General features: G+C 38.8%; 2 protein-coding genes across 4 annotated transcripts in view; one reads left to right on the top strand and one right to left on the bottom strand.

Annotated features, from left to right (window-relative positions):
• Window positions 1-24,549, top strand: part of LOC109916104 (shugoshin 2-like) — a 40,160-nt gene extending 15,611 nt beyond the window's left edge. For both annotated transcript variants that reach the window (XM_020515812.2, XM_020515810.2), the window contains exons 7-9: window positions 1,694-4,426; window positions 17,282-17,441; window positions 20,477-24,549. In XM_020515812.2, coding sequence (XP_020371401.1) covers window positions 1,694-4,426; window positions 17,282-17,441; window positions 20,477-20,585 — 3,002 coding nt within the window. In that variant the 3' untranslated portion in view covers window positions 20,586-24,549. The remainder of the gene's footprint in view (window positions 1-1,693; window positions 4,427-17,281; window positions 17,442-20,476) is intronic.
• The window catches only part of idh1 (isocitrate dehydrogenase (NADP(+)) 1), a 25,516-nt gene continuing 19,498 nt past the window's right edge, over window positions 20,381-26,398 (bottom strand). For both annotated transcript variants that reach the window (XM_020515817.2, XM_048598526.1), the window contains exons 9-10: window positions 24,627-24,699; window positions 20,381-20,526 (exon numbers count right to left, since the gene is read on the bottom strand). In XM_020515817.2, coding sequence (XP_020371406.2) covers window positions 20,500-20,526; window positions 24,627-24,699 — 100 coding nt within the window. In that variant the 3' untranslated portion in view covers window positions 20,381-20,499. The remainder of the gene's footprint in view (window positions 20,527-24,626; window positions 24,700-26,398) is intronic.

The raw sequence follows: 26,398 nt of genomic DNA, 5'->3' as shown, positions 1-26,398 counted from the left end.
CAATCAAATTGGTGGTTCTTATCCATATGGAGGATGGGCAACAGCACATTGCAGCAGCACAGAGCTACGTTAAGAAGAGTACCACCTCTTCCAGGTATTCAAAGACAATGGATACCTGAAAACTGGGTCAGAAGATGCCTATCACACGAACGACACCAGGAAGATACTACATGCCCCAACACATTCATCAGGCTACCTTACATCAGGAATGCATCTGAACTGATCACAAGTCTCCTACTGACCACTGGGCATCAGAGTAGCAGACAAACCCACATCAACCCTTCGACACCTGCTCACCCAAACCAAAGACCCACTACCCACTATGGACAGGACCAATGTCATATACAAGATTCCCTGCAGAGTCTGTGACAAACACTACATTGGACAAACAGGAAGGAAATTAACCACAAGGGTACACGAAATTGGCAACAAAAAGACATGACCAATGCTGTCTCATCTCTATCCACACGGATAAGGAGAATCACCGGTTTGACTGGGACATCATCAGGATCCTGGGACAAGCAGGGGAATTCCTAGAAACCTGGTACTCCACTAAGAAGGCCATCAAAAAACACAGCTCGACCCCATATACACTGCACTGCGAAGGAAAACTGGAAGTGAGGTAATCCAGCCTGATGGACACTAGAGTTCAAATAACAGGTGGGAAAACACAACAGTGCTTCATCGGAGGCTGCAGTGATGATGTTACCCAGCAGAATAATGAAACGTCTACAGAACAATGAACCAGCTCGGCAAGCCAACCAACCACGTTATTCTAATGTAGGAAATGCAGCAGCTAATTTGCAAGCTCCCACAAGCACCAATGTGATGATGATGAAGAAATAATCTGATTTCAATGATGTTGATTTATGAGATAAATATCGGCCTTGACACAAGGTATGAAGCCACTCAGATAGTAAGAACTGCAGATGCTGAAGTCAGATAAGTGTGGAGCTGGAGAAGTACAGCAGGCCAGGCAGCATCAGAGGAACAGCAAAGTTGACGTTTCAGGTCGGGACCCTGCAGAAAATTAAGTCGCTGTTCTTTTTGAAATCGGGAAATGAACAAGATATCATTGCACTGAGGGGCCAGGCAGGTCCTAGATTTAAAATCTCATTCAACAGTCAGTATTTCTCAGCAACCTCACTGGATGTAGGTGTAGAATTTTGTTTGCGCTCCAATGTTGAAAGTGGAACTTAAGTCCACAACATTTGTGAATCAACCAAAACATGGCTGATGCCACAATTTACAGCTTCAGGCTATTTTGGTTTATCAACAATGTTGCAAGTTCAGTTTGATTAGGAAATAATGAGCGAGTTAACTTATGAATTTTCATTTTTCCAGGCTGTTTGAATTAATTCATTTGGAGTGTTAGTGGAGAATTTTAGGGAGGCAGAAGGGCAAATCCCACCCCCTCCCCAAGAAAAAGATACAGAGCTGGCGTAAGACCCATGCCAAGTTATGAGCCAGTCTGGCAATTTACAAGCCATAGGTGGGTTTTACACGGTATCGTGACATTAGGGGCAGGTTGCGAATCAGAGACCACCCACCACCATTCTCCCTGATTAAATGCTTTCCTTGCCTCCAAGGGTATGGCATGAAATATCATCCTTTAGTTTTGCTCTGCATCACTATAGAGTTTAGTAGAAAATGTTCTTTTCAATAAAAAACTTGTTTTTTTTATGTATTTTAGATAGCGTTTCAAACCATGCCTGGCTTCGTCAGAATTCTGAAATATCTTCACCGAATAGCTTTAATGTTCCACAAACATCATTTACTGAACAAATGCCTGAAACTCAGCAGAATGAAACCATAATTGCATGTCAGAATGTTACCTTAAGAAAGAAAGATTCATGTTCCCGAAGTTCTAAAATATCTCTGGAATTACTGGAGAAAAAACGTACTTCCTTGGCAAGAGAATCTTGTTCAAGAAATTCTAAAATCAGTGATACCCCTGATTTTAACAGAATAAGTTTGGGTAGACCGCACGTTGAAATTTCTCCAGTGCTACACACCTCACATCCTTCTGATCCACAGAAGTGCGGCACAGGTCTGATCACTGAAGAACAGTCAGTTGAGCAACGGAAACCTGAAGTGACTGTCTTTGATGCAGAGATGGATCTAACTACAAGTGAAGCAGTAGAAATTGTTACTGTTGGAACAAAATCGACAAAGGGCAAAATGAAAGAAACTGAAAGAGATAATAAGGAAGTTGAAACAACCTCAAAGAACGTGGCAACCCTGCGAAAAGTAAAACAGACAAAGGGAAAATATTCCAACGGCGTTCAAAGGAATTGCAATATTGATTCTCATCTGTTTGAAAAGAGACAAAGAAAATGTTCTGATGAATTTTCTGTCTTTGACCAAACTTTTATGAATAATAACGAGGAGCCCAATGTTAGCATTCCAAGCAGTGGACTGAATAATTGGCTAGTGCATAAAGAGGACATTCACCCAAATCCTCAGAAGGAGGGTAGCCAAGTTGAAAGTGCTTCAAAAAATAACATAAACAATATGAAAGAAACATTTGAGGAAAAGACATTTAGAATTCATGACGGCATTAAGGAAAGCTCATGTAATTTATTTGCATCAAGGGCTATTGAAATTTACAATAAACCAGAGAGGAATGATTGTCTAAATAATGAGGAAGAGAGCAAAGGAATTTCAGATATTTTGCAGGTACAGCTTCGTAATGTAAAAGGAAAGATTGGACGAGGAACATTTACTGTGTCAAAGAAGTATAACAATGTTGAAGAAAGTACATCTAATCCAGTTATACAGCAAATGGTAGAGGACGAAGTGGAAATAGCTAAACATATAGGATTAGAAGATTACCGGAATTTAAATAACAAGAGCACTAGCCGAAGGACATTTGTGGTGACAGAAGGGCACAACAACATTGAAGATAATTCCCCTAAACCAATTGTACAAAAAAAATTTAGAAAGCAGAGTGTAGTGGTAACAAAAGAATATTCAGATAGTTCCTGCAGCCCTCTTCCAAACATTCATGCTGCAGAAAAGAATACTGGCCCTAAAGGCAAGACTGACCGAAGGACATTTGTGGTCACAGAAAAGCACAATGGCAGCTCTCTTCCAAATTGTCATGCTGCGGAAGAGAATACTGGCACTAAAGGAAAGGCTGACCGAAGGACATTTGTGGTCACAGAAAAGCACAAAGGCATTAAAGATATTTCACTTAAACCAATTGTACAGGAGAAACTTACAAAACAGAGTGTACTGGTAACAAATAAATATTCAGATAGTTTGGAAGAGGGCTGCAGGAGTTGCCATGCTACACGAGAAAATACTGGCACTAAAGGTAAGGCTGACCGAAGGACATTTGTGGTCACAGAAAAGCACAACGGTGTTGAAAGTATTTCACTTAAACCAATTGTACAGGAGAAACTTACAAAACTGAGTGTAATGGTAACAGAGGAATCTGTAGATAGTTTGGAGGAGGGTTGCAAGAACTGTAATACTTCAGAAAAAAATGTTGGTCATAAAAGCAAGGTTAACCAAAGGACACTTGTGCATAACCAACACCAGACCATTAAAGAACGTTCAACAAATTCAGTGATATGGCATGATGGCAAAGAGCGAAACGAAGTGGAAGTGGCTGAGTGTTTAGGTAACTTAAAAGTTAGCAATACAAATAATAATGATAACCAGAAGATAGTTGCAGTACCTAAAAAGGACAAAAAAGCATCCAAACGAGAGAAATTTAAAAATCGTCCTGAAATGGTCGGTGAATGTCTGGATAATATGGAAGAAGCCAACAAGACTTGTAATGCCTTAAGAGAAAACATAGAAAAAAAACGCAAAACTGACATGGCTGTGGTGCCTAAGAAAGGAAAGAAATTTAAACAAAATTTCTCTAACCTAATTAAAGAGGAGAAAGATGATGAACAGTATACAATAGCTGAACGTTTGCCTTGCACAAAAGGGAACAGTAAAACATCTGTCATGCCACAAGATTATATAAAAGGAATAGATTGCCAAAGGACCTTTGTGGCAAACAAAATACAAGAAAACATTGAAAGTCCACATAATCTAATTGTGGAAAATCAAAGTGAAGAGCAGTATCAAATGGATGTAAATCAGCACTTGAATAGAAACAGAAAAATCTGCAATCAAAATGCAGATATTTCTCCAGAAACAATTGTAGTTTGCAAAAATTTTGAAGACCCAACTTGCTCAATACGGGCAGCGAGAAAAACTTTACACTGTGAAGTCAAGAAGGAACAAGTAGAGTGTGAGCAGAACACCCACAAAATTTTAAATCCTGATTGCATAACTACTTCAAAAGAGGAAAGCATACTTGCTGAGCAAATCTCTGTCAACAGCTGTAGTGAATTTGTCACATGGCTATCCAGACGGGATGATATTGCTGTGGGTGTACTAACTGCAGAGTGCCCGAAAGTTCAAGGTATGCCTTTGTTTTTGGTCAAACGATTAACTGATGTGTATATGCACAATATATACTGCATGGCAGTTAGAACATCTTCATTCTATTTTGTACATGTATGCAATTTCATTCTCCGCTGTCTTAAAACACTTTCATAATGACTTATTTCTGTGAGTCTTTTATCGCTTGAAAAGAGAAGAGATCTTCTGGCCTCTAAAATTACGAAGGGATTTGACTAGATGATTGCAGAGGTTGTGTTTCCATTTATATGTAATATGGTTATTAGATGATCAAATCAATTACTAAGCAATTTCTTTATATTGTGTTGATCATTTTGAGTGAGTAGAATAGCATTAGTTTGTCTAAAAGGAGACATGGTACATGCATGAGAAAAAATAAGGGAATATATGGACAAGATGGGGGTAGATAATGGAAATAGGTAATTATGGTGCAAGGATGTTTCTCCGGACTGTGACTGAAAGAACTCTCAACCTATGAAAGTATTGTGGAACTTTTTTTTCAGGACATTATTTGGGTAAAGTGGTGGTAACCCAAAAGTCGTGAAAGTTTGAACATTATGGGAGTTATGTCTTTAAAGGAACTTGCACAATTAACGTAATAATGGAAAAGTTGGTATTTATTTCCTGAACAGACAGACATAGCTGTTGTTTAATTTCTCCTCTGAACCAGTAGAAGTAAGCCCAAAACGTCAGCCTTCCTGCTCCTCTAATGCTGCTTGGCCTGCTGTGTTCATCCAGCTCTACACCTTGTTATCTTTCTCACCTTTCTCACATATCTGTTCTGCCTTTATTATAAGTTTCAATCAAATCACTCTTTAACCATCTAAATTCCTAGGAGTCCAACTCTAGTTTGCCTAATCTCTTTGTAATTTAACCTTTGATAATCAGCTTTCATTTTACAAAAATAAATTGTATTTATATTGTATTACTCAAGGTGCTTCGTAGACTCATGAAAAGATGTGACATCACACCATAAAATGATGCAATAGGGCAGATCTCCAGAAGTTCGGTCAGGGGTAGATCTTAAGTGACTTAAAACAAGAAACCAAGGTAGGGGATATAAGGAGGGAATTTCAGAGCTGGGGGCAACTGAAGGCAGGGCAGTCAATAGTGGAGCAGTTATAATTGGTAATGCATAACATGCCAGAATTAGGTGAATGCAGACATTTGGGAAGGTTGAGGGATTGCTGGAGGTAAGAGAAATACGGAGGCTGAGATCAGGAAGGTATTTTCAAACAAGAAACGAGAAATTTAAAATTAGGATGTCATATGATGGGAGCTATTGTAGCTCAGTAAGCAGAGGGGTAATAGGGGTAAAAGAAATGCTGCAAGTTTAGACATGGGCGGCAGAGTTTTGGATGACCTCACATTTAGGGAGGGTAGAAACTGGCTAACAATACATTAGAATAATCAAGTCTAGAGGTAATAAAGGCATGAATGAGGATTTCAGCAGAAGATGAGCTGATACTGGGGCCAAGTCTAGTGATGTTACAGAAATGGAAATGCGTAGTCTCGGACATGACATTAAATTGAGGTCAGAAACTCATCTCTGGATCAAATGTGGTACCAAAGTTGCAAATAAACTGGTTTAAGCTCAGACTTTTGCTACAGAGAGAAATGGAGTTGATTGGAGAACAAAATTTGGAACGGGGACGAAAAGCAGTGGCTTTTATCCTGCAAATTTTTAGTTGGATGAAATATCTGCTGATATACTACTCAATGTTGGGTCAGCAGTCTGATAATTCGGTAGCAATGGAGTGGTTGAGGAAGATCAAGTTGCATGGCGTTAGTGTTTGTGTAAAAAGTAATGCAATGCCTTCAAATTATGTCACCAAAGGACAGCATGGGAGAAGCCAGAGATGACAGTGTAGGAACAGGAAATAAACCAACTGCACATTTGATTTTGATTTATTATTGTCACGTACCGAGATACAGTGAAAAAATTGCGTGCTAACCAGACAAATCATACCTTGTCTAAGCACATCAAGCTAATAGAACAGAATGCAGAATATAGAGAAAGTGCTACAGCTACAGAGAAGGTGCAGAGAAAGATTAATTCTAATATGAGAGGTCTGTTAATAAGTCCAATAACAGCAGGGAAGAAGCTGTTCTTAAATGTATTGCTACATGTTTTCAAACTTTGGTATCTTCTGCCTAATAGAAGAGGGTGGAGGAGAGTATAACTGGGATGAGAGAGGTCTTTGATTATGTTGACTGCGTTCCGTGTAGACTGACTCAGTGGAAGGAAGTCTGGTTTTTGTGATGAACTGGGCTCCGTTCATAAGTTTCTGTAATTTTTTGGGGTCTTGGACAGAGCAGGTGCCATACCAAGCTGTGATGCATCTGGATAGGATGTTTTCTATGGTGCATTTATAAAAATTAACTCCTTGTCGATGTGCTGCATTTCCTTAGCCTTCTGAGGAAATAGAGACATTGGAGTACTTCTGATTTAGAAATGAATGGAAACAGATTACATGCACACTGCACACGCTCTCTTTCTCTGTTTGTAGTCTCAGTAAGTTAATTGTGATTTTGATAAAAGCCATTTTTATATTTGTGGTTGAGAAAGAAACCGAAGTGGAGTGAGAGGCAATTAGGTCACCTGTTCAGTGGGAATAAAATTGAGGGAACTAAATGAGCTCCAAGACAGTTCCTCTTCTATCTCCCCTAAACTAAGAAAAGCAACTTGGGACTAGCAGAAGGTAGAACATTAAAGTTTTGTCAGGTAGTCTGATGGAAGGGGGGAATGCTGCAGAGGCAGCTGATTGTCACAATACAATGGTGGGCAAGTGTTTTTTGCATTTGTGAATCTGTGCTGTGCTCCTTCCAAAACCAATTTATCCTTCCTTAAGACATGGTGCCTTCTCTAGAGTTGAAGGCCAACAATTCTGCAGTGAGGCACTAAATGCAAGGGATGAGGCTGACATATTCCAAAATTTACGTTAGTCATTTCACTTTTTTTATTCACAGTTCTGCTATACCAAGTGGAACTTCAGGCACCTAGGAGTTTGAGTTTTTACAGTATGGCAAAAGGTCTTGACACCAATCATGTCTGTGCTGGTCATCAAGCATCTATCTGTTCTAATCCCGTTTTCCAACATCTTGGCTTGTAGCCTTGTATGCTATGATGTTTCAAGTAATCATCTAAATAAAGATAAAGTTACCATCGTTCCAGAGTACCATAGGGCTGCTCTCATTAGAGAGACAGCTGGTGGTGGGTTTAATCCAAAGGTTAGCATGCCTCAGGTAGGGGGCAAAATTAAGAAGTCAGAGCTTCATGGTGAATTCGGCTGGTGTGGGAATTGAACCCACATTATGTTGCAAACCAACAGTTAACTCGGCTGACCAACCTCCATCTAAACAGTAAAATATCTTGAGGATCCCTGTCTATACCACTTTTTATTTTGGTTTTGGCAGTGAGCTCCAGATACCCACTAACCTCTGGGTGGGGAGAAAAAAAGGGTTCAATCTGCTCCTTAACTTAAAACTATGCTACCTGGCTCTTGAACACTGTACTAAGGGGAAAAGTTTCTCCCAATTTATGCCCCTCAGTACACTTCAATCAGATCTGCTTTCAGCCTTCTCTGCTCTAAGGAAAACAACCCTGCCTATCTAGCCTCTCATCATAGATAAACATTTCCAGCTCAAACATCCTGGTGCATCTCTTCTGCACCTTCTATAGTACAGTCGCAGCCTTATTGTGTGGCAGCTAGAGTCATACACTGGACCTCCAGCTGTGGCCTAACTACTCTTGTATACAGCTCCATCATAAATTGCTTGCTCTTGTATTCAATGCTTTGACTAATAAAGGTGAGTCTCCCAAATTCCTCCTCAACCATTTTATCTACTTGTCCTGCCTTCATTGTGCATATGAATATGAACATGGATACCAAGGTCCCTCTGGTCCTCTGTATTTTCTACCAATCAATGTGTACTCCTTTGCCTTGTTAGTCTTCTCAAAATACACTACTGTCATATTTTTATGATGAAATTCCCTTTCCCATGTTCACCCCATCTGACCAGTCCACCTGTATCATGCTGCAGTCCTCCTTTTGTCCTCGCTATTTACCACACCACCAATTTTCATGTTGTCTGTGATCTTACTAATTATACCTGACACATTTATGCCTAGATATGGCAGGTAGTGTAAAACTCTTTTTCACAAACAGCAGTGGATGCATATCAGTTGTTAATTTTAAATCTGAGATGATACCTTTGCTCAACAAATTTTTTTAAGGTATACGGGTCAAAGGCGGATATATGGAATTGGGCCACAGACCAGCCATGATCTTGTTGAGTGGTAGAGCAGGATCAAGGGGCTAAATGGCCTACTCCTGTTCCAACGTTTGTATTAATGCATACTAAAAACTGCCAGGGACTCAGTCCTGAACACTGGTATGCCACTGGACACAGGTTTTCAATCACTAAAACACCTTTCCTGTCAGAGCCAAGTTTTGATCCAGTTTGCCGTATGATCCCATGCACTCTCAGCTTCTTAACCAGTCTGCCATTGGCAATGTTGTTAAAAGGCTTACTGAAGTCCATGAAGACTACGTCAACTAAACTACCCTCATCTACACACCTGGTCGCATCCTTGAAAAATTTACTGTTGTTAGACATGATCTCCCTTGATAAAGCCACAGTGACTTTCCTTGCTTCATCCACACCTCTCCACACGGAGATTAAATTTGTATTTTTCCAACGGTTTCAATACCACTCATGTTAGACTCACTGACCTGCAGTTTCTTGGTTTATCCATACCACCCTTGAATAATGGTACCAGATTAGCTGTCCTCTGGCATTCCTCTGTATTGAGAGGATTTGAAAATTACTGTCAGAGTTCCTGCCATCTCCACCCTGCCTCATAGCAGCCTGAGATACATCTCATCTGGCTTGAAGATCTATTTATTTTCAAGCCTGTCAGTACCATCACCACCTCATAATTGCTAATTTTCTTCAAGTATATCATGATCATCCTCCCTGATTTCTATACCAACAGTGTCCTTCTCTGTAGTGAATATACATGCAAAGTACTCAATGAAAACCTCTGCTATGTCTTTCTGCACCACACATGGATTGTCACATTGGTCCCTAATGACCCCTGCCTACTCTTTCCCTGGTTATTCTCTTGCTCCAAGAATACCTATAAATCGCCTTTGGATATTTTCATGTCCTCTGTTTGCTCTCCAAGTTTATTTTTTTAAGTAACCCCTTGCATTTCTAAGCCCCTCTAGGGAATCCACTGTTTTGTACCCTCAGTATCTGCCATAAACTTTGTTTTATCTAATCGCGTACATCCCTTGACATCCAGAGTTCTTTGGACTTGTTAATATCACTCATCACCTCTATGGAAATATGGTGGCTGTCATTAACCTTCAACCTCTAAATGCTGGTGCTTGAGCTCATCATGTGGGTTTCAGTTGATTTTGGATACTGGTTAACACCAGCTGTAGTTTGATGTAGATATAGACCATTGATTATCATTCAAAACACCTGTTTACAATATTGATTTCAAAATTACAAATATAAAACATAAAATAGGAGTATAAGGAGACCATTTGATCTCGCTGGCTTCCTCCACCATTCTCTATGATCGTAGTTGATCTGTTCATGTTTTGCATTCCACGTTCCCATTTATTCTTAATGAGATTTAGATTCTTAGTAGGTGAGGGGCTCAATCCACCTCTATCTGAAAAATATTCAATAACCTCTACCTTCTGAGACAGAGTACTCCTAAAGTGTCTCAACCTCTGAGGGGGTACAAAAAACAATTCAACCCTGTCTTGAGAAGGAGACCCTAATTTTAAAACACTACCCCCTGGTTATGGACTGACCCATAAGGGGAAATATCCTTTCCATGTCCACCTTGGCAACATTCAGGATTTTATCAGTTAATTCAAGTCACCCCTCATTTTTCTAAACTCCAGTAGAAAAAAGCCTGGCCTGTTCTTAACTTGGTGAGTGGGTTGTCATATGAAGATATCAATCTAGTAAAGGAGTCTCTGCTGTTATTGGGCAACTACACATCAGATTCTGGGTAATCCAAGATGGAGGACCGGAAAAAACTGTGGCTGTAAGTGCTGTTCCCCATTTTTTTTTTTTTTTTTTTTTTTTTTTTTTTTTTGAGGTATTTTCAGTTTTGGAGCTGATTTCCTTGAATTCTAAGAGCAGTAACTACTGATTTGTAAGCTTTGGAGAAGGTGGTGGGAAAGTTCAAAACAATGGCACTTTAAAAATGAGGAAGGGAGACAAAGGCAGTGACCACATGGGAAGTGATTCAAACTGAGAAAGAGACCTACACTACTGTTTTGACCCAACAGTGAATCTGTACAGCTGCTGCTTTTGCTGTTTAGTTTCAACTATCTCTGGACTTTGGAGCTTGTTCGAAGAAAAACAAACAGCAAAATTCACAGCTGTCCTTGGAGAAAATCCTGGAGCTCACAGCAAGGGAGCAGTTAAGTGGCTAATTTTAAAGTGTAACCTTATTTGTTTTTGTAAATCTACAACAGTGAGTTGTTTTTATTGAAATCTGTCACTTGATTAGATTGAAAATTATATTAACATAGGTACTAAGCTAGCCTGGAGCAATGTTTTTAAAGCAGCAAGACTGGGCTATTTTCTGGGTCTGTAGATTAAGGTTCAAAGATGCCATTTAGTAGAGTGAAGTGCACTTGTTGGATGTGGAAGATTCCTGTATGGCTGCAAGAAGTATGTTTGGTTGCGAATACTATCAGATTGCATTGGATTGGTTGGAGTGGCAGATAGTGGCAATGAGGAATTTACAGGAGCTGGGGATGTGATGGATGGTAGGTGTAGGGAGGGAGGTAAACTGAAGATACAGTCAGGTACATGGGTGCCCTCTAGGAAAGATAGAGGAGGGAGGCAGGTAGTGTAGGAGTCTCCTGTGGCTATCCCCATCTTAAGTATACTGTTTTAGAAAAGGTAGGGGGTGATAGATCCTTGGGGGAATGTAACACTGACAGCCAGGTTTCTGTTACCGAGACTGGTTCTAATGTAACGAGGGGTGCACCAGGTTCCAAGCAGTTGATTGTAATAGGGGACTGTCTAGTCAGAGGCCCAGACAGATGTTTCTGCAGCCAACAATGAGACATCAGAATGGTGTGTTGCCTCCCTGGAGCCAGGATCAAGGGTATCTAGAAGGGGGTGCAAAATAATCTCAGAGGGGAGAGGGACCTACATGTCATTATACACATTGAAATTAATGACAAAGGAAAAGAGGAGGATGAGCTTGAGGAGACAATATAGGAAATTAGGCAGGAATTTTAAAAAGTAGGTCCCCAAGGGTAGTAAATGCAGGATTACTCCTGCCATAAGCTAGTTAAGGTAGGAATAGGAGGATAGAGCAGTTGAATGTGTGGCTGAGGAGCTGGTGCAGGGGAGAAGGATTCACATTTTTGGATCATTGGAATCTCTTCTGGGATAGAAGTGAACTGTATAAGGAGGATGGATTGCACCTGAATTGGGAGGGGGCTAATATACTGGTGGGGAGATTTGCTAGAGTTGCTTGGGAGGATTTAAACTAGTGAGCCTGGGAAGGGGGTGGGGGGGATAGTGGTGGGGTGCGTGGAGAGAGGAGAACTATGGAGCTGGTGATGACAGATCATTCTGAGACTGGTATGGTTGGGAAGAGGAGTAAGACCAATAGTCAGGACAGACAGGAACAAAGCAGCGAACGAGGTAGGACTGATAAATTAAAGTACACTTACTTCAATGCAAGAGGCCTAATAGGTAAGGCAGATGAACATGGGACTGGGATATCATAGCAATTACAGAGACATGGCTCAAGGGTGGATGGGACTGGCAGCTTAATGTTTCAGGGTAGAGATCCTATAGGAAGGATAGAAAGGGGGTCAAGAGAGGAGCGGGAGTGGTGTTTTTGCTCAGGAATAACATTACGGCTGTGCTTAGGATATTCCTGGGAACACGTCCAGGGTAGTTATTTGGGTGGAACTGAGAAATAAGAAAGGGACGATCATCTCATTGGGATTATACTATAGATCTCCCAATAGTCAGTGGGAAATCGAGAAAAATTTGTAAGGACATCTCAGTTATCTGTAAGAATAACAGGGTGGTTATGGTAGGGGATTTTAATTTTCCAAACAGACTGGGACTGCCGTAGTGTTAAGGGCTTGGATGGAGAGGAATTTGTACGTACAAGGAAATTTTCTTAAGCAGTATGTGGATGTACCTGCTAAAGGTGTAAAACCTGACCTTCTCTTGGGGAAATAAAGCAGGGCAGATGATTGAGGTGTCAGTGGGGGAGCACTTTGGGACCAGTGACTATAATTCCATCAGTTTCAAAATAGTGACGGAAAAGGATATACTGGATCTAAAAGTTAAAGTTCTAAATTGGACGGAGGCCAATTTTGACGATATTAGGCAAGAGCTTTCAAAGTTTGGGGGTAGCTGAGAACAGATGTTCGCAGGTAAGGGGACGGCCGAAAAATGGGAAGCCTTCAAAAATGAGACGAGAGTCCAGAGACAAGATGTTCCTGTTAGGGTGAAGGGCAAGGCTGGTGGGTGTAGGGGATGCTGCATGTCTAGAGAAATTGAGGTTTTGGTTAAGAATAAGAAGGAAGCATATGTCGGGTATAGACAGCAGAGATGGAGTGAATCCCTATAAGAGTATAAAGGCAGTAGGAGTATACTTAAGAGGGAAATCGGGAGGGGAAAAAAGGGGACATGAGATAGCTTTGGCAAATAGGGTTAAGGAGAATCCACGGGGATTCTACAAATATATTAAGGACAAAAGGGTAACTAGGGAGAGAATAGGGCCCCTTAAAGATCAGCAAGGCCACCTATTTGTGGAACCGCAGGAGATGGGGGAGATACTAGATGAGTATTTGCATTAGTGCTTACTGTGGCAAAGCATATGGAAGATGACATGGGAAATAAATAGCAACATCTTGGAAGATGTCAATATTACAGAGGAGGTGCTGAACATCTTAAAACACATAAGGGTGGAAAAATCCCTGGGACCTGATCAGGTGTACCCTAGAACTCTCTGGAAAACTAGGGAAGTGATTGCTGAGCCCCTTGCTGAGATATTTGTACCATCGATAGCCATGGGTGAGTTGCCAGAAGACTGGAGTTTGGCTAATGTGTTGCCACTATTAAAGAAAGATGGTAAGGAGAAGCCAGGGAGCTATAGACCACTGAGTCTGACATCATTGGTGGGCAAGTTGAGGGGGATTCCTGAGGGACAGGATTTACATGTATTTGGAAAGGCAGGGATTGATTGGGGATAGTCAACAAGGCTGTGTGTGGGAACTCATGTCTCACAAACTTGATTGAGATTTTTGAAGAAGTAACGACGAGGTTTGAGGGCAGAGCAGTGGACATGGTCTATACGGACTTCAGTAAGGCGTTCAACCGAGTTTTGCATGGTAGGCTGGTTAGCAAGGTTAGATCACATCGAATAGAGGGAGAACCAGCTATTTGGATACAGAACTGACACGAAGGGAGAAGACACGGTGGTGGTGGTGGTGAAGGGTTGCTTTTCAGACTGGAGGCCATAACCAGTGGGGTGCAACAAGGTTCGGTGCTGGGTCCATTGCTTTTATCATTTTTGTATAAATGATTTGGATATGAACATAAGAGGTATGGTTGGTAAGGTTGCAGATGACATCAAAATTGGAAGAAAGTTACCTCCGAGTATAACGGGACCTTGATCAAATGGGCCAGTGGATTGAGGAGTGGCAGATGGAGTTTAATTTAGATAAATGTGCAGTGCTGTATTTTGGAAAGGCAAATCAGGGCAGGACTTGTACAATTATTGGTAAGGACCTGGGGAAAGTTGTTGAACAAATAGACCTTGAAGTGCAAGTTCATAGTTCCTTGAAAGTAGAGTTGCAGGTGGATAGGATAGTGAAGAACGCATTTGGTATGCTTGCCTTTATTAGTCCGTGCATTGAGGAGAGGAGTTCAGAGGTTGTGTTGTGGCTGTACAGGACATTGGTAAGGCCACTTTTGGAATATTCATGCAATTCTAGTCTCCCTGCTAAACGAAGAATGTTGTGAACTTGAAAAGGTTCAGAAAAGATTTACTAGGATATTGTTAGGCTTGGAGAGTTTGCATTATAGGGAGAGGCTGAATAGAGTGGGGCTATTTTCCCTGGAGTGTTAGAGGTTGAGGGGTGCCCTTATAGAGGTTTATAAAACCATGAGGAGTATGGATAAGGTAAATAGACAAGATCTTATCCCTCGGGTGGTATAGCCGAAAACTAGAGGGCATAGGTTTAAGGTGGGAGGGGAAAGATTTAAAAGGGATCTAAGGGGCAACTTTTTGCTGCAGTGGGTGGTGTGTGTATGCAATGAGCTGCCAGAGGAAGTAGTGGAGGCTGGTACAATTACAACATTTAAAATGCATCTTGATGGTTATATGAATAGGAAGTGTTTAGAGTGATATGGGCCAGATGCTGGCAAATGGGACTAAATTAATTTGAGATATCTGGTCGGCATGGATGAGTTGGGCTGACGAATATGATTCCATGCTGTACAATTCTATACTCCATGACTCCACTGCAAAATCTTCAAACTGATTTGTCCGAACATAAAGACTAATTCCACATCTTCACCTTGATATGAAGTTCAGATAAAATGTGCTTAGTAAAGTGATACTAGGAATGTAGACCAAAACTTATCAGTTGGGCAAAATCGGTTCAATTCCATGAAGTAGGAGTTTTGTTTCAGAAGCTGAGACACCTTCCTCCAGCAAAATTGCAAATGTATTTAACCACCGTACTCTGTGGCTGCTTTATCAGCAAAATTAAAATGTGGCCATGAGAATAGCTGATGCCATGACAGTGCATAACAGCACCTATCAAGATTTCATTTGACAGAACGTGATTGAAAGAAGTAGTCTTACAAACTCCTTGATTTTAATTCCGGAAAGAAAGACTGAAACCACATTTGAGATTCTCTCTTCAGACGTTGCCCTTGATGCTTGTTTTTCATCCAGTATGCGAGCTCTGATACATGTTTAGTTGTCAAGTTTAATCAACAGTAGCATGGGTCCTTTATTAACTTGAAATAGCATTTTTGTTTTTTGGAAATTCATGACTCGTACTGTAGTTTGAGGTTTTGTGGGCAATACACTTGCTAATTCCTTTTGCTTTGGTTATAATCTTTTAAATGAAGGCTACGCTAACTTTGGTTTTCTTATGCAACATGGTGCTTGTAAACTAAGCTATCAACGTAAACAGTGACTTATGAATTACTGGTCCATTGTTCAATCAGTGAATTTTGAGTACAAAAAATTTTCTAAGAAAGGTACTTTTTACAGTCTTCATTAAAGGCAATTGCTGTCTTAATCTTTTTCCAGTTAATTCCTTTTCTCTGCCCTAGTTCAGTTACCTTTTTTTTGTTGTTTATACTGGGACTAGTCTAGACTTTGCCATCCATCAGCTTTCACAACTTCACTTCCTATTCTAGTGGTGTACTACACAGTCATTTTTCTGTCCTGTTGAACTGTCAATTGTCAATTGAAATCAGTGGGCCTCATATGGGTAATATTATAACAATAGTCTTTAAAGGACTAGTATTCTTCAATTTTCTACTGTTCCTTGATATCAGCCTTATCTGATTGGCAGCTTGCAAAAGTTCCTGAGTGGCCCATCAAGCCATTGTTTAAAATATAGTAATGTAATTGGGAGATTTTGCAGGAATCTGCTCCTTCAGAGGCAGTGTCTCTCTTGCATTTGTTGCTCATTGTTGAATCTGAGCCTATTTGTAGCAAAACCAGGAGAGTGTGTGATTAAAATAGCAGCAGAAATTGATCGGCTTTACTCAGCCCAAGACCAAGAGCTGCAGGAGTGTGTCTGCAACACAGGGAATGGGAGGATTATGGGAGATAGTGGTTTGTGGAGGAGGGGTGGGGAAACAGACAGTGAGACCAAAGGAGCAGTGAATGAGAATCTTGTCACTGGCTGGTTGGCAGGAACTAGAGAGTCTGGATAACACAGGTGAACAAGTGTTGGCCCGCATGTGAGTGATCGGGTGTTTGCTAGCCTGGGGAAGAAAGAGTCAGGATGCTTGGGAGAACAGAAGTCAGCAGCATTGGAGAGTGGGAAGGATGAGAGCTGACAGTTAGGGTGGGGAGAGAAGGTGAATTGGCTATCTGGAGTAGAGAGGGAGGTGAATTAAAGTTGTCAGTCTTAGGGGTGGAGTGTGATGAGAGAAAGAGAATGGGTGTCTGCCATCAGAAAGCATGGAGAAAAAGAGGAGCCAAGGTAAACGGCTTCTGACCTACTTGCATGTGAGTTCCACAAAAGACAGTGTTTATTAATCCCAACAGTTGGCTTGGCCTTGGTCCCAACTCCCTTCCCTCGTGATCTGGACTTTGGCCTAGGTTGTTTTTGTCTCTCTCTGGATTAGTGTCAAAAAAGGCCAAAGAAAGTTTTAACACTTGGCTCCGCTTCTTGACACTTTGGTCATTTTTATTAATTAGTCATTTAAATTATCAATTTATTGCTTTTGGAATTTTTTTCAAATCGGTGTTTCCTGTTGTGGTAAACTTTGTTTCTGAAAAGTGCTCACTGCACCCCTCCCTATCCCTGAGTGAAAGAACTATTGAAATGACATCTTCCACACCCCACCACCGCCCCCCAACACATGAGTAGTTTGAACAATGTTGCCTTACATACTCCATTGGAGTAAAATAATAGGTAAGTAATTTCCCATGTATTTAACTATAATTTAAATGTAACTATGTGATGGTGAGTAACTCTGTGCTCCATACTATATTACATCATTAACTCTAAATATAATTGTCATTCTTTGCAATATAACTTGAATCTTTTACAGTCTTAAAATTAGATTTTCCTTCTTTCATCAGAGAAAAAAGAATGTGATGTTCTAAAGGATGTAACAAATGTAACCCAGAACAAACTTGATTGTCAGTTGCAACTCACTGAAGAAAACAAAGGTCTTTTCAGTTTACGCAGCAAACGTCAAACTGTTGCAGTGTTAAATTATAAAGAACCACCAATAGGCAGGTATGTGAATTAATTTTGTTTATCACCTCTTTGAAATACAAAAGTAAAATTCTCTCATTGGTTCAAATTCAGGTGTTCATTTCTCAAATTTGGAAAACACGTAAATTATTTGTTAAAATTTCAACTCTGGTTGAAAATGAAGTGCATTTTAAGGACATTTCTACAAAGAAAAGTTATCCTTCTTTCAGTTCTGATTTTTTTTTAAATCTTGTATTCATTGCCCCTAATTCTGCATTGCTATTTAATGGAAAAGTCTGTTACTATTTACTGTCTCACTTTTTCATAATTTTATACATCTTTACCAAATCACTCTGCATTTTCCTGTGATCTAATAAGTTATCTCATGTTACTAAATCTTCATGATTATCTCCTTGCATGTCCTAGTGAATCTATTCTGTTGCCTCTCCATTCTAGCAATGCATTTCCAATTGCAAGAAGGTCAAAATTGCTTTAGCAACTTTAATTGTAATCTTACTAGTTTCGTATAAATTGGTCAGTGTCTGCAATTTCTATTCCATACCTCATACTAAACAACCCAGCTTATTTTGTTCTGATCATAATCACTTGAGATGCTCTTTGTCTTGTGAACTATAAATCTTTGCTATTCCATATCATGAGCCTTCTCTCCAAACAACACATTGTATACTTTTTAAATGAAAATATTTCTCTTCATGACTTAACCAATGTTACTTTTCATCAAAAATATTAGAATTTTCAGAAAATAAGCATCATTTGAGAACAGAATCTTTACAACTAACTGTTTTGATGAGTAAAAGCAAGTGTGTAAATTTTCCGATTTTGTTGTCTTAGATGATGAAAGCATAGAAGTAAAAACAGAATTGGAGAAACCTTTTTTGATTTAAATTTGTTGTATTAGAATTATAAGCAAAATCAATCAACAGGTGGTAAGGAAGTAGCTTGAAACTACATTTGAATAGTCATATAGCAGGAGAACAGACCGTTCGGTTCAACTAGTCCACGCCAACCATGTTCCCAAACCAAAACTAGTCCCACCTGCCTGTGCTTGGCTCATGTCACTCCAAACCTTTCCTATCATGTACTTATCCAAATGTCTTTTAAGTGTGTAACTGAACTTGCATCCATCACTTTCTTAGACAGTTCATTCCATGTACGAACGACTGTTGTTTTTAAAACAAGCCCCTCATGTCATTTTTAAATCTTTCTCCTCTCATCTTAAATGTGCAGTCTAGTTTTGAACTCCCCCAACCTAAGGAAAAGACCCTTGATATTCACCTTATCTATGCCCCTCGTGATTTTATAGACCTCTATAAGGTCACCCCTCAATGTCCTATGCTGCAGTGGGAAAAAAAGCCCAGGCTATCTTTATGACTCAAACTTTCCATTCCCGGCAACATCCTGGTAAATCTCTTCTGAACCCTCTCCAATTTAATAATAATCTTCCTGTAGGAGGGTGACCAGAATCGGACACCTCTGCAGAAGAGGCCTCACCAATGTCCTGTTACAACCTTAATATGACATCCCAACTCGTACTCAAAGGTCTGAGCAATGAAGGCAAGCGTGCTAAATGACTTAACCTCCTTGTCTGCATGTGATGCAAATTTCAAAGAATTATGTACTGGGTTTCCTGTAGAATTAGTTGTTTATAATTCAATGTCAACAGGTTAAAAATTAAAGAAACGAAAAATCAGAAAATCCTTTTTTTACTGAATTAGCATTTGACTTTTTCGACATTGACTGTTAGACTTATGCAAGATCACTGAAGCATCGAGTATTACTACACTTATGAATATTGGATACATGTTTGAGAAGCAGGAATTGAGGAAGTGAACAGCTGGATTTTTGTTTTTTTTTCGCTGGCCCCAATGAGCTTCAGCTAACCATTTATAAAACAAAATCTTCATTTGTAGTTGGAAAAGATGGAGGTTTGTCCTAGAAGCCAAATTTATGGCTTCAAGCCTCACCACAGATGTAAGCATATACCTCAGACTGATATTCTACTTCAGTATCGTGGACTGCTGCTATATTGCATGTATCATCTTTTGAATCAACCTGAGGCTCCTCTGAGATTCCGTTAAATTAGTCAAAGAAAAGCAAGCAGTTCTTCTAGGGTCTTGACTAATATTAGGTGACATGACTTTTTAAAAGAAGTTACCTAGTCATCAGCGTTGTTTTAGTGAGACCTTTGCCCTTTACCTTACACTAGTGACTATATGCCAAACTTCATAATTTTGGGATGTACACATGAAATTAATGCACTAATTATTGCACAAGTTTTAATTTTTAAATTGATTCAAAAATGAATTCTTGAACGTTGGCATGAAGTGGATCCGTTGTGGAGGTCATTTTTGAAATGAGGACTAAGATGGGAGTAGGTTCAGTCACTCGTAATGGGAGAAAAATGTATAGTTGGGAGGACCAAAAGGTACACGAAGGCCTATTAATCTGAAGGAGATTACAAAGATAGCATGTAATGAAAGAGGAATTTGAAGAATTATTTAAGTTAACTGGCATGGATAAGTCATGTTTTATATCTTGAAGTCCACAAAATGTTACTTTAAAGCACAGTGACAACTGTACAGACAAATGTAGCAGCTATTTTCTTTGGGCCCTAATTAAGAGAGGAAGGTTGGTCAAGGTAAACATTACTATGGTGGTTCTCAGCATGTAAGTTGAATACACAGAGGGCATCAGAAGTGTGCTATATGGTTCAGTTTAGTATAGTGCTCTGACCATAAGAGTAGAAATGCATTACAGCATTGTCATTGCATGTTTACAAGATGCAGTTTCTGTTGCATCACAATTTATGTAAGTAACAGCTGTCTTCTCCCAGTCAGTGCTACTTCAGAATTTTTAATATTACAATGTCCTTACATGGTACATCACTTACATTTTGACTGTGGTATATTGCATTGTCTTTGGTGTGCCCATTGGATTAAGAATCATTTTACAGGCTGATGTTTAAAAATGTTAAAAGAAATTTTATGTAGATACAGTCTTATGCTAAAAAAAACTCTTGGTAATTTATTATTGTGCAAAATGTGCTGTTTTTGCAGAAAACTACGTCGAGGGGATCAGTTTACAGACTCCAGGTTTCTGTGCTCACCTGTATATAAAAATAAGAAGAAAAGACAAAGACGCAGTGTTCAAAATGTACACAAATGAGCATATAGGGACAAAACAACTTCTTTACAGAATTCAATTTCTGACAAATTTCAGATTGAGAAGTAATACTTGCACTTCCTCCATTTTTAAAATTTCTGAAATTTTTAAGGCTATCTAAATGCAGCATGTACAGCAATGTATTTCTTGTGTAATGCTGTTACTGCTCATGTTTGTTATATAACTTGGCAGAGGAGAGCTTTCTTGTTGTTCCAAGGAAATATGTAAAACCATTCAAGATTCTGTATCCAAGTTTGAACCTTAGAGGTGCATCATGACTTTGCTTTACTTTTTTAAGCTGTCTGTCAAACTGAGTTGCCATTTTCATGGTAAAAATACTTAAAACCCAGTGTAAAAATGCTAATATGAAAACTATCAGTTAATGTACAATTGCAGTATAAAGTTCACGTACCTAAATTGGTTTATACTAATTATATACATCTGGTCAGAAAGTCTCATCTCGGTCAAGAGAACTTTTTGATCCATGTAGTAACTCGGGAGCAAAGCGTGCTCAATGGCAGGCCAACTGTCACCAAGGACGTCTGGTCTGTGGAAGGCCAGTGGTACAAGCATTAGTGCTGCAGGCAGTAAATATGTACCTAGAGGCAGGCAGCCTTTCAGTTCTGTCATGGCCCAGATTGCTTTTGAGAACCCGGAGGAGCATGACTGCTGCTTCCAGATTCTGAGTAAGACTTATCATTTAAGCTGCTATTCAGTTGGACTGCCACATGGCACTGGGCACAAGCTCCAGCTAATTTTATCCCTTAATTGCAATACAGATGCTGAGAATGCAATAGTATCTATTTACATATTAACAAAGCCTTCTTCCTAGTTCTGGCTGCCTTGCAGAGACCCAGGGAATATTATGGCTGTCATAATGATAACAAAAATGGGAGATGAATCAGCCCCCACTGTTTTCTATTTCCTTTGGGCAGGAAGTCTTCATCTCTTGATGTATTGATAAAAAAAATCTTGAAACAGGAGAAAGCACATAACCAAAAATTGCTGCAATAAATTTGCCGCAATACCTTTGCAAAGTTGTGACTTAACATGCAATAAGTTTTAGGTTTTGTATACTTTGGGGAAAAAAAAATTCCATTTATTTTTGATGCGTTTGCAAAATGGGCAGTTCATTTAAAATTCTTACGTGATCTTCACTCAGTTTATATGATTAACAATTCATTGTCAAGAATTAGTTTTAAGTGTACTTTTTTAAATTGCATTTTTCTGCCTTGTGAAGTAATAGCTAACTGAATAAACTGTTATGGCTGTATATTTCTTCAAGAAAATACAATTGCTTATACAATATGTCCATAAGATCTATGCTAACTCCAGCAATGTACAAGAAACCTGTGGAAACAATAACCTAAAATAAGTTTTTTGTATTTACAAGTTTTATTGTTGCAATTGAAAATCTTATTGCCTAATTTTGTGTACGCTAACTGAATGAAGGGTGAAATAATTTGTAGAGAAACATGATTAGTAGACTAAATAGTAACATATTAATTTCTAATCTTCTGTTGTGCTGTCAAAAAATAACGAAAGATGCTAATTTGGTCTATGGCTCTCAATCCTTGGAAGGATTGCTGTAAGACATGGTTTTTGGAGCCAGCTGGTGTGCACATGTACTATCCCAGCTCCAGAAAAGTTTTTTGCCGGTGATCCATACTGGAATATCCAATATACTCTACTTTTGAGGCAAGAATATGAAGTCTTTTTAAAAAGCTTTCTTGATTTATTTTAAAATTCAGCTAATTTGCAGGTGCAAAAAAAAATTAAGATACTGACAGGTGCTATAAAATCTTTAAAAAATCAGCTAATTTGCTTCTAAAGTTCAAACTTGAATGAGTACAGGGAATAACCATATAATCAATTTATAAATTCTCCCGTTCAAAACCACTTTTAAATCAAATATTTATAAATGTGGTTCTAATAAAGCTTCTGAAATTTGTTTGCAGCTTCTGAAATTTTGAAAACTTCAGCGCAAACTAAATGTTTAGGGAGAGAAAAGGCCTTATTTGGCTGAATAAACAGTACTAGTTCTTCTTGAAACATTGAACAATTTTCAGATGCTTATACGATACTCTCTGCTTTCAGCTAAGTGTAATAGGTACGAGCAAACAATGTAATGTCTAATTTGGAAGAGATTAAACCTTGAATTTAAAAGTTAAAGCCTAAAAGTATAAAAAGACAATTCAGCTGAAAATGAAATGTATTTGGTTAAAAATGAGTCACATCTCAGATGCTTAAACTTATTTTCAAAAACATTGGTCCATAAATTAGAATTTGGATTCAATATCCCTATTTCCACGCTGGATCAGCCCAAGAAATACACTAACCTTTTGATTACTTCAGCCTTGGAATTTCCTGAACAGGAGCCTCCTGTTACTAACCAACACATACCAATCCAAGAAAACATTGCAATCAACAGCAAATGAAATCTGCTTTTTCAACAAAGAGTAGGAATAATGGGTAGTGTCGTAAGTGAAGTGTGCCAATGATAGGGAGTCAAGCAGATGTCGTTGCCCAGTACTGGGTCCGGAGGCTGAGGAATGGCAAAACCACAGGTATTGGATTGTGGAAGAAATTGCACGTAGGTACATATCCACTGCATGCCAGAATTTGACTTTTGTCTGGCAGGTGTTTTTGGGGACTTGCAGCTTATACCATGTGCTATTTTCTTATTTTGGAGGGTGGGAGTTAAGGCTGTGCAGAGGGTTTTTAATATTTGTGGTATTTTAGATCTAATTTCTTCTTTTAGACTGTATTCTTGATTAAAATTCAATGTTCTTGCCCTTCCTTTCAGTTAAGTGTGTATTCAACATTTTCTGGAATAAATCTCAAAATATTTTAGGGAAATTATGTCTATATATCGTGTTCTTAAAGTTGACTTGATTAAATTCAATATTTATCCTGTTTAACATTATCCATATAAGATATTCAAGTGGCTGCTTAAATTTAAATACAAATTTACACGTGCAAGAGGTTGAGTAAACTTTATTTCAGTAATATCTGGTAATGAAAGAAATTATATTAACAGTAAATTTTTTTAGCTGTTTCAGATGGAAAATTATTCACAACTCTTGTAAATGTAAAAGCAGACTGAAGTTGCCAAAGTTGCAGTAAACCCATACAGAGCCAAAAAGTTAATCGTTTGTTCAAAATACACCCTTTAACTTACACAAGAAACATTTGCCTTGAGAATCTTAAGTATTTCCTTGGGTCTCCCATTAATGTACTGATAGAGTAAGAATTGCTGCAGAAATTCCAGGCAAAAAGCCTAATTTTCTTTAGGGCATTTGTTGACAGTAATTAACCCAAATTCAAAAATATATTCCAGCTGTCCCTGACGTCAGATATCCATGACATTAGTAAGTAAGTTAGCATTTTCATTGGCTAGTATGGTTTTCTAGGGTCTCATTGTTCAAGAATACCACCACTCAACTGTTTTTTTTTGACCATCACCCTGTCTAATATTGCCATCAAGGGCGAGGGAAAAAAATATCAATGAAGTAATTATCCCAAGGCTAATAGTTTAAAATGAGGAAGTGCTTTGAACAAAATATTCCTTATATTCTTTTCCCCCTTCAAGTCTTAAAAACTGGAGTATGTAGTGAACATAGAATGATAAAATGATATTGCAGTCACTAATACATGAAATTCGGATTTCTAAAAGTTTATGTAGGCATTAAAATTTCATCTTACATGGCGTCTGTTGCAGCCACTATGTATATACCCCAACCCAGCAAAAGTAATGGAAAGTGTTGTAATTTAAACACACGATTAAATACTTTCACAATCTGTATAACATCATGATCAAAACTAGCAGTAACTCAAACTGGTTGGTATTATTATTGAATAAAGTGTTCAAAGTTTTAAGTACAATCGTGCTCCTCAATGCAATTTTAACATTCAGGTTATGGCTATATTTGATTCTGTCTAGGCTTTTTATTTTAAAAATGATAATCTACCAGTTGACAGCCAATTCTAATATTGTAGTGTACCTTCTACAATACATATACAATTTTAAAGCTTATGTGATACCAGTTTCAAGCTTAGATTTTCTGAAAGCTTGTCCATGAATTCAAAGGTATTCAAATAATCCGAGCGTTGCACACTGCAAAACAATAAGATTAGTGAATTTCAGACAAGAATTAAACTAATAACATGCTGAAAAAGTCAAAGCAAATTAGATATTTTTATTAAGTGGACCACACTAGAATTCATAATATTCCAACCATTTGTATTAAATTTTTGCATGGAACAAAACAAGGATGATTTTATTTTAAGATACAGGAAGGCCACTTGTTTACAAATGAAGTAGGCATCAGGACAATATTCCATCATCGTAAATGCCCAGATTGGTTAAATAGTGTTGATTTTCTTATATTCAATGTCATTGGTCATTTGGTCGTAGAAAATTCTAGGTTGTGATTAGCAACTAATCTATCAGAATGCTTAATAAAAAAAAGGAGTCAAAAAAAAAATCATCAACCTTAGGTACCGGAATACATACAACTTGTCAGATTTTAATAAGAGGAAGAATAATTTACTAGGGTGAGATTTGGACAATAAGTTACTCAACAAATTTATCAATTTTCTTTCTAAAAAAAATTTAAATTAATACGACAAATCTTAATGGGCCACTCTTTAACAGATACCATTCTAATTTATTAATATTTGTTTTGAAGAAGTCTCAACTAGACTTACGCAGGGGAACCAGAAGATGTTTGACAAGGTTCCTCAGAAAAGTTTGTCATTAGTGAAGAGCGCAATGTTGGAAGTATATTGGCATAGACAGAGAATTGGCGAAAGAGCAGGGAACAGTGCGTGGGGTTTAGGGTTCTTTTTTGAGATGGGCAACCTGTGACCACTGGGGCTCCATAGATGACAGCGTTGGGACTGCAACTATTTATAATACTTAATGACTTGGAGGAAGAAAGCAAATGTAGCCAAATTTGCAGACGGTACAAAAATAGGTGGAAAGGCAGGTTATGAGAAACATTAACAGATTAAGTAAATGGCAACAAGTTGGCAAAGGGATAAAATTTGCAACACAAAGGGACTTGGTATTTGTGCACAAAACACAGGTACTCACCAGATGTCAATGACGAAATATCTGAAATTAGTGGAATGTTTTGTTTTTGGGAAACCCATTGATTTTGTTGTACTACTGTACTTTTTTATTCATTCAAGGGAAGAGGGCATGGCTGGACAGGCAGCTTATATTTCCATCCCTAATTGCCCCGAGGGCAGTTAAGAGTCAATCACATTGCTGTGGGTCTGGAATCACATGTAGGCCAGACCAGTTAAGAATGGCGGTTTTCTTCCCTAAAGGACATCAGAAAACCCATCTGGTTCGCTGACAATCAGCAATGGATTCATGACCATCGTTAGACTCTTAATTCCAGATTTTTTTAAATTGAATTCAAATTCCAACATCTGCCGTGGCAAGTTCAAAGCCAAGTTCCTAGAACATTAGAGGTAACAAGGTGTAGAGCTGGATGAACACAGCAGGCCGAGGAGCAGGAAAGCTGACGTTTCGGGCCTCGCCCCTTCTTCAGAAATAGGAAAGAGATCCACTGAGGTCTTTCCGGAGGGAGGAGGGTAACTTCTTCAAGGTAGGCATCCTTAGAAGAGGCTTCGCAGTAGGGTTAAAATTGTTTCAGAGATACTAGAGAATCTGAGATAACAAGGTGTAGTGCTGGATGAACACAGCAGCCCAAGCAGCATCAGAAGAGCAGGAAAGCTGACATTTCGGGCCTAGACCCTTCACCTGTCTGTCTCCTCTCCACCTATCTTCTCCTTTATCCATC

Source organism: Rhincodon typus, chromosome 7, assembly GCF_021869965.1.
Source record: "Rhincodon typus isolate 14 chromosome 7, sRhiTyp1.1, whole genome shotgun sequence".
Lineage (NCBI taxonomy): Eukaryota > Metazoa > Chordata > Chondrichthyes > Orectolobiformes > Rhincodontidae > Rhincodon > Rhincodon typus.
The sequence above is the reverse complement of the archived record's forward strand: the minus strand, read 5'-3'. Positions and strand labels throughout refer to the sequence as shown.